We start from the raw sequence: 9,575 nt of genomic DNA on the forward strand, positions 1-9,575 counted from the left end.
ACAGTAATATATTCACTTTTTAACAAATGAAATTGTTTTTTTTTTCACACTTTTTCACATTACTATGAATGACTCTTATTTACATACCTTTTGTTATTTTTTTGCCAAAATCATTTTTATTTAATACAGTAAAATTTACTCAATCAGTTAGTTTTCCCTTTCTTTGATTGGCTCTACTAGCTATTTCTGCAATTGATTTTTTCTACATTATATGTGGCACTTTTCAAAATTGCATTTGCTACTTCCATCTTAGATCTCTACAAGTTTCTTGGAACATTTCCAGTCTGTCTTTCATTAAATTCTCCCCTCTTAACTTCTGGACTTCAAGGTCAGATAGATCTGGAATTTCTAAAGATGTTAATGCATCTAACAAGGCTTCTTTACCCTCTTTTCATTTCATTGCTTCCTTTCTTTGTTTGTATGAATTCTTGGCTGGCTTACAGAACCTGTCTTATTATTGGAACCTTCTCCAGGTTTTCACTGAATTTGTCCATGAAAGATGAAGTGGTTCTTAATATTAATGCTTTTTGTACTGAGACTTACTCTGTCTGGACAAAATAAGCTTTTGTTTTCCCTAAACCCTCTTTTGATATCTGCACTGTGAAAAAGAGTCAAACACCCAGCTTGTTGAAGATTTTATAATAGGTTGTACCTGCATGGTTCTGTATGTTGAACACTAATCCTGTAATGGTCAATCCTATAGTGCAGTGACACATGCTCCTTGACTTTCTGTTGTCAATGTCTGATTCATCATCACAGCTTAAATCATCAGAAGATTCTTTACTATCAATAGTGGTAGAAGGGGAAGAACAGTATTATTGTTTAGAAGACATATGAATTAAAACATTAGGCAATTCCAATTATGATCATGGTGTCTGTTTTGCTGATGATTCAGTAGCACTTGATTTAATAAAGAACTTGTCCAGTGTTGTGTGTTTTTGTCTGCTTTTTAAAACTTTTCTGAAGTAGGCAATTACATTATCATTGAATGTATTTGTATTTTGGTTGACTACAGCAACATTTGGGTGCCATTTTGGAGCGATTGGAACTTTGTTTCTCGCATTGATTATTTTTCAATAGCTCGACAACACACGTGACAACTGCACAAAGCAGAACTGATTAACTATAGCTAGCTAACACAGCTAGCTGATCAGTGCGGGCGTGCAATTATAATGCCACTTCCAGTGTTGGGAATGTTGATGAATACAGAAAATACTGACGAATATGGAAAAATAAAAGTCATCAAAATATGACGAATATCAAATATTAAGAATGTAGAGGTTGATGAATATAGAGGTTCTACTGTAATTATATGTAATAAATAATATGAAAGTAATTTAGAAAAATGCATATAATTAACAAAAAGAGAAATCCAATTTTTGTCATAGAAAAACTTAATAAAAACAATCTTTTTAAAATATTCAAATTTTTCCAAATTCATGTGCATGTATCAGAAGAAACCTTTATGTTGAATTATTGTTTTTTGACATTTAACTTTTATCTCTATTGTAAGCAATTTATACTTTCTCTAATATTCATGTTTATTGATTTTATTTATGTGGAATTCTGATACAGAAAATAGTAATTCCTGAAAACATTTAATAGTGAATAAATTGGATCTGATTTCTATGTAAATGAAGTTTTTTCACCTTGAATATAATAAAAAAATTTTGAAGTAAAAAGAATTAACAGTTCTAATTTATTACTTTTGTTAATAACTTAATAGTTTAAAAACATATTTTAGTAATTTTATCTTTTTATTTTAAATAATTTATAGTAATTTTTTTAAAGTACCTCTCCAGGAAAAAAACAACAAAATTTTCTTTCAATATGCTTTCCAAATGTCATTTGTAATAATGTCAGTTGCATATGAAGTGTATCTACTATATCATTTCTTCTTGCTAAAGGATGTTTTCGACGCGCTGATTCACGTCGTGGCATCTGTTGTTTAATATTTAAAAAATGTTGTTGTACTAATACACGAAGTCTACAAAATTCTTTATTCAGCAATGATGAACATATCAAATTGAACTGCCTGCATACCTGAAAACAATTATTAAATGTTTGAATTACTTCAATATGTTGAAAATATTTTTTTTAAATTGATTATAATAATAAAATACTATTCTTAAAAATTTTAACCATTTTTAAAATATCTTTATTTTAAATTATTTTGTATATTTCAAGACATTATAAAAAAATGAAAGAATTATTATAAATCTTTAAGAACTTTAATAAAAGGTGTTTGGAAATAAGATATTCACTTTTTATTGATATTGTTTTACCAAAACAAATGAACATACAAAGACCAATTTTGTTCATGGGACAGCACAAACACTAAATTCACTTTGCAAAGTAATGATTCATAGACCACCTTGTCACATACATCTCAATTTTGCTTAAACTCCTGCCATGAACTCCATGTCACACTTCTTCCAAATTTTTTGAATGATATTTCTCCAAATTTGTTTGAATAGAGTACTTCAGATTATGTAATAGCTTTTCACAAAAGTACCAAACAGTACAAACTTGTTTTATTCATTTTCTCAACAGAACTATTTGAAATGTGCCATCTTTCATTTTTTAACAAGATTATTTCAAATAAATTAAATTCCATGTATAAAAAATAAATGTTAAGAATTAAATTTATATGTAATAAAATAAATGCTTAAGAATATTGCAAATATTTTTAACATCACTACATGAATTAAAATTTGTGTTTTTGATCCAAAAACACTAAAAATTTTCAAGACTAACCCTATCATCTTTCCACAAATATAAATTTAAAAAAATTTTTTAGTGTTTGAGGTCATTATATAAAGCATGAAATGCAAAAGAGATTGCATGAAAAGAATATTAAAGAAGTAAAATGGCAAAACTGTATTTGGGACAAGACTATGTCTGAGAGATTCACTTTGACGCTCAAGGTGGGTCTCGTTCTCATTCTCTGATCTTCTTTGGTATCGCTGCTTTTGGGCGCAATCGTTCAAACTTCACTGGTCATGACCACGAGGTCATCCACGATGCATTTTTGATTAAATTAACCTATCCAATTTTGAAATTTCTCTCCATTGGTGTCGGCCTGGGTTAAATTTTTGTTGATGCATAACAAAAATTTCTTGTTTTTGAAACAAATAATTGTGGCTATTGTATCGTCTGAAATTATTTTTTTTTTATTTTGCACAAACAATATGCAGTTTAACCTGATTATAACATCACTGGATGTAATGACAACCCTAATATAATGTCAAATTTTTATTGGTCCCACGATTTTACTATACTAGATAGTGTTAAAAAACCTACTTGTAGCGACACCCTGTTTTAATGTCATATTTGAAGCACTCCCAAATTTACAAAATTAGATTACAAATTTTATTTAACATAGAAGAAACTACGTGTTCAGTCCTAAGGTCAGAGTTCACTTCTTAGAATGACTATGGGTGGTACTCTCCCCTGCCTGACTTTAGTAGGGTGAGGTGCCTGTTTTGCCCTTTTGTATTTTATTTTGACTCGGATCTTGGTTTTCTACCTGACTACCTACTAGTGTTACCATCTGTCTGGTTTTCACCCAGACAGTCTAGGAATTGACTCACTGTCCAGGTGAACTATTAATTTTGTCTGAGAATTTCGTAGAAATTGTAAAATTACATGAAACAAAGTTCTTGTAAATATTTTTACAAATTTACACTATTTTAACAGTGAAAGAACTCACACTCACTGAAACTCATCTGCAATTCTGCCATGTTAGTCTGTTTACGTCAACATGTGGCATGCAACCTATCGACCTTTTTTTTCTTCTTTTGCATGTACAATCCGTATTGGATATTGGAGATCGTACACATCTCCAATATCCAATAGAGCTAAGTCATCTGTACCTGTTCTTTCTTAATTTAGAGTTACTTACATTACTCCTACACAAGTCCCTAGTCCCTAACTGTAACTGATTTAGAATCGGCATACACATTATTCTTCGCATTGTAAAATGACATTGTGCATTCATCAGGAACGTCTGTTCGAACAAACCTGACCTGCCGTCCGAGTCAGCGATTTTGGCAACACTACTACCTACAAGTCTGGATTTTTTTATGTGCAAATGATTTGGGCACCTAATACTCTATGCCAAATATCAACTCGTTCATACCTCTAAGCTGGTAGCATAAACTGGCAGTACGATTTTATAAACAAGACATAGTCATGTCAATAAAGAGCTTTGCAAAATTTGATAAGATTATATAATTTCTTCTACTTTTGATAAATTTTTTTAATAGTACAGTAGCCCCTTGTTATATCGCAAATTTGGATATATCGCACTTTTTTTGGGTCCCCAAATTTCAAAAGCACTCGAGTCAATAAATTTTAAAACATCAATTGCCACTGAATTTCTTTTTGCAATGAAATACAGTATTTTATTCCTACCATTGTCCTTGAAACTACACTGCAGGTAGAACAAAAAAATTCGTCAAGACCTAAATAAACAAAACAAGTAGACAGATCAATCATCATTTACATTTCCTTCTGAAATTAAAAGTTGTTTGTTTATTGATTTTAAGTACCTCTTCTCATTTACAAGTTTATGTGAATTCGAAATTTCACACATTTATGTAAAATTTCGAATTCACCTTGTAATGTGCAAGGAAAAGATAGATTTGTTTATTTCTGAATAGAAAGTTCTAAACTTTTTTTACACTGTACTAACTTTATTTTGCTTTTTAGAGAATTTTTACTCTGTAATTTTTATAAGTTTTTATGTTCTATTGTATGTTTAATATTTATTTTTAAAATTTTTAATTACTGTATTTATAATTTTTATTGAAAAATATAAATTACACAAATTTTTAATAAGCAATTTATTATGAAATATAATACTGTATAATAAAATTGCAACTAGTATTTTGTTTTTATATCGACAGTATTTGTCTTTAAATATCATTGCTAAAGAAACATTAATGCTAAATAGGTGTTTGTTGTATTGATGTTTATGTAAACATCATTTAATATGATATAACCACGAATAAAAATTCAGTATTGCAAAACAAAGCTTATTTTATATCAAAAACACTTACTGATGAAATAATAGAGGATAGATTCCATAGCAAGTATAATCTGTTTAATATAAGCCCAGAATTTTTAGTACTCAGTTAAATCTTATATTGTGCTGCCAGATACAATGTGCTTTTTCTTTGTCTCCCGACAAGCGCAATATAACAACTACAGTATTTCTCATCTGAAAATTATTTATGTAACATAATATAATCAATTAAAAACTTTATATACTTTATTGTTATAAAAAATGTAATTAATTTCCTGTGCAAATGTATGAAATCATCTATCATTAATTCTGAAAAATTACTTATCATATATGTAATTAAGATTTTACAAAATTTAAATATATTTTCTCACCGCACGTATTTTTGAAATTGTTCCAAATTGAAGATAACTGAAAATCATTTCTTGAATGCATAATGGAAAATCAAGAAATGGTAACCAACGATTTCGATCAACAACATCTGTCTTCCCCATTCTGTAACTTGAAACATTTTGGCTTCTTCGTCTTACAGGTGCCATTTCTTAAAAGTATACTGACGGTATACTGATATTATCTGTAAAAAATTTAAGAGTTAAAAGATTAAAAATGAATATATATTTTCATTACATTATAGATATTTTAATGTAAAATCTTTAAATATTACATACATATATAATATATACCGGATGTCCATTTAAACATCTATCCATGAGCAAAAGAACTCTTTCTAGCATTGCACAAGTGTATGCATGTGGTACATGTTTGTTTCAGTGCTAAAATATCCAAAGCAAATCAATTTAAGGTAATTTAGCATAGCATAGAAATAATCTCTGACTGTTAAGGATAAAGACAACATTGCAGAAATTGATACAAAAAAGCAAACTTTATTTTGTTAGAGAACATGTTCAATACAAAGATGTAGACAGTTGAGCATGGCATTATGGATGGTATATAGTATTCCTTGTGTCACAATTTCACAGGCCTTTTGTAAGGATCTCTAAATTTGTCGACATCATATGGCACTGCTGGATATCATCACACACCAAAGCTTTTAGGTGACCTCCACAGAAAAAAATCCAGAGGGGCCAAGTCTGGGGAATGTGGTGGGCATGGTTGGCCTATCTAATGATTGTAAAACCACTCTGTGAGCTACTGATGCACATCTGTCTGAAAATGAACTGGCATGTCATAATGCTGGTACTCAATCTGCTGTAGTTACACCAATAGCAAGTCATCAAGCCATTCATCCATTACCTTGTTTAGGATGCTACTATTCACGATACTGTCAATGAATAAGATACCAAGAAGTTGCTCATCCAAAATTTCACTCCCAATGTTTAGGGTAAAACACACTTGGTGCTGCATGTTACAGCATCATAAAAGCACACGCTACCCAGTGGTGCACATTGCAACAGTTATACACTCCATTCCAGGAAAATGGTGCCTCATCAGTCCACAAAATGTTCTGAAGAAGCTGTGGTTCACCATGCTGTAAATTTAACATCATGTTTTATCCATCAAATTTGATATGTGGCATCATCTGCTTATTGTGCTGGTTGCAGATAACAGCAGAATGGGTGTATGTCATGGTGATGTAATATCCAATGTATTTGTATCTGCTGTAGTCTATAACCTAACCTAATCAATGCTAAAAAGATCTCTTTTGCCCCTGGTTAGATGTTTAAGTGAACACCCTGTATATAACTATCTAATTATAAATTTAAAAATGTATTTTGTAACTTATAAAATCTTCCATTTTCTCTATAATTTAGATATTTATTTTCAATGAAATAAAGAAGAAAAGTTGCATTCAATTGTAAATAGTATAAATTATTTTATGCAAAAAAAACAAACTTAAAGTTGCTGAGTAACAACATACTCCATAATTGCCTACATACCACTAGGTACTAAAATAATATATTCTAATGGTATGCAAACTAATAATATATAATTTATTCTCATCTTTTCATTAGTCAAGTTTTTTTAAATGTTCTTTGTTGTGAATATCAACTTAATTAGAGTTATGTAAGGTATGAGACAGAAAACAGGAAAATAAATTGCCAATACGGTTGCCAAAGCCCCAGGGACTGCATATTAAAACCTTACAGGCCACAAAGGTTGCACATGACTGTTTTAAATAAATTATTTTTATACGCTTGTAACATATTAAATTCAGATAATTACATGTTGCCTATTTTCATACAAGCAATGTATTTTTAATCTTTATGAAGACAGAAATAATAGAACTTTTCTTTGTATGTTCTGTCATTTTTTATTGATATAAAAAAGAAACGATAGAAATGATTCTTTTTCACTAATTTTCTTCTTGTAAATATATAAGCAAGTGTTCATATTATTTAAAACAATATTAAATCTAGTTTTATTTCATGATTGCAAAAATTTTTCACAAAAATGATCTTCAATTAAAACATAGTAAATTTGCATAATGAAAACAATTTCAAAATTCTTTAAGTAAATAAAAATCTGCTTTATTGGCAATTATATTGTATAATGTCTAGAGATGTTATGTAAACAAATTTAGGCAACTTAGCTACCAAGCTTATTTACTTATATATCTTCTTACAATAGGCTTAGTTGCCCAAAACCATTTGAGAAACTATTATTTAAGTGAACAATAATAAAATACATTTTTGTTATTCTAGTAAAATTGCTATTTAATCTGCTTTTATTTTTTTTGTTTGTTATTTTTTGTCTTGTGAGATTAAACTATTTTCCTTGTATGAATAAACCAGAATTAATGTAGTTTAAAAAATTATTTTTTTTATGTTAACATAAATACAACACAATTTATATAACTGACATTTATACTAATTTAACATTTTTGATATATCATCCTCAGGAACCAAAATTTAAATAATTAATAGATTGTTTTTGTTCCTGATTATGATATGATTTTAACATATTGAAAATATTAAAGCAGTAAAAACTGAGTCACATAAATTGTGTTATACTTATGTTGTTAATACCAAAAAATTTAATATTTTAAAAGTACGAATTAATATCTTTTTAACAAGTTCAGAAACATTAAGAGCAAAGTCTTACTGAGCATTTTTGTAAAATTTGATAAATTATAAACAATCTGATAATTGCAGACATGCTGTACATTTTGTATTGTTGCACACTGTTGTATGCTTCTGATTTGTTTTACACATGCTCTTTAGTCAGTCTGAAGATGATACAGTACATGACTATACTATATTAATATTGAGAAATCTGCAAAACATTAATGAACATGTTATTACAGAAAATCAACATTTACAATGATTCATGTTACATATAATATTCATTTTCTGGACATACTGTATACCAGTGTTTCTCAACCTCTAACGAATCGTTGCCCCCTTCAATGTAGTATCGCCCCCTTCACTACAAAATTCCGATGCCAAGGGACAAGGCTAATGCCAAATTCGTACTGCATCGAATAGACTAGTGACTATATAATGTTATTTGTTTAATTATTGTATGATATAACGAATAAAATATCTAATTATTCTTAATATAATATTTTACTATATTGCCCAGAAAATTGTTTTTTCACCCCCCAAAATATAAATTGTTACTAATCGCCCCCCTGAACGTGGAAAAACGCCCACATGGGGGCGATATCGCCCCCGTTGAGAAACACTGCTGTATACAAAGACCTTGGGGTGGAAGTCTTTAGCACACGTGTAAACAAATTCTGATTTGCAAACTTCTAATATGCTAGACTATCATCAGACAATTCCAGATTTTTGAAAGCTTTTTCAAATGTCATCTCATTCTATACTTTCCAATTAATTAAACAATTTACTCAATTAATAACAATCTAACATAATTCATATAATGAAAACATATCTTTGAATATATGACTATATTTGAAAACATGTAAATATATATCATTCCTTACATGAATATACTGTAGTTGCATAATTAAATAAATCAGTATTTAATTTTACAGATCTTCATGATTGAATAACTAACATAAAAAATGAAACAATTGGAGAATACAAATAGAAAGAACTAAAATGCAATAAAATTTTTTGTAATTATTAAAATGTTTACTTTACAAAATAATGCAAGTATCAATCTACATTAAATAAATTTCAAAGTAAACAAACAATGAAAGCATTACTTGATTAGAATCTTAAACTATACTATTAGTATTCACTTCAATACATCCTATATATTCCAATATGATTTTGAAAGTCTTAAAAACAAGTAAACCAATTAAAAATTTAATGAGTAAAATTATAAATTTAAATTATATTATCAATAAAGAAAAAATAATTAAGCATATAATTTTTTTACTTCGTTGATTATAAATTTCCTCATTACAATGAAATGAATAAAAAAATTTTTCCTGTAAACCAATTCAGATCCATTAATGCTTTTTTATTTATGACCCATTTCCTTAGACCAGGTGTCGCCAAACTTTTTTAATCGTCAACCCCCAACCACTTTCCAAAGCCTCACATTGACCCCCACTGTAAAGTTTTATCACAAGCGTAGCGTATGTGTATGAGCAAAAAAAAAAAAAAAAAAAAACATT

The 9,575-nt window shown here is 28.8% G+C and overlaps 1 protein-coding gene across 6 annotated transcripts in view; it reads right to left on the minus strand.

The window, feature by feature from the left end:
- The window catches only part of LOC111635898 (F-box only protein 28-like), a 30,125-nt gene that overhangs the window by 15,017 nt on the left and 5,533 nt on the right, over positions 1–9,575 (minus strand). For all 6 annotated transcript variants that reach the window (XM_023381024.1, XM_023381028.1, XM_023381026.1 and 3 more), the window contains 2 exons: positions 5,401–5,600; positions 1,795–2,043 (listed from right to left, as the gene is read on the minus strand). In XM_023381024.1, the coding sequence (XP_023236792.1) occupies positions 1,795–2,043; positions 5,401–5,565 (414 nt within the window). In that variant the 5' untranslated portion in view covers positions 5,566–5,600. The remainder of the gene's footprint in view (positions 1–1,794; positions 2,044–5,400; positions 5,601–9,575) is intronic.

Source organism: Centruroides sculpturatus, unplaced genomic scaffold (genome assembly GCF_000671375.1).
Source record: "Centruroides sculpturatus isolate CEXI.00-Female unplaced genomic scaffold, Cexi_2.0 scaffold1006, whole genome shotgun sequence".
NCBI classification, from domain to species: Eukaryota; Metazoa; Arthropoda; class Arachnida; order Scorpiones; family Buthidae; genus Centruroides; species Centruroides sculpturatus.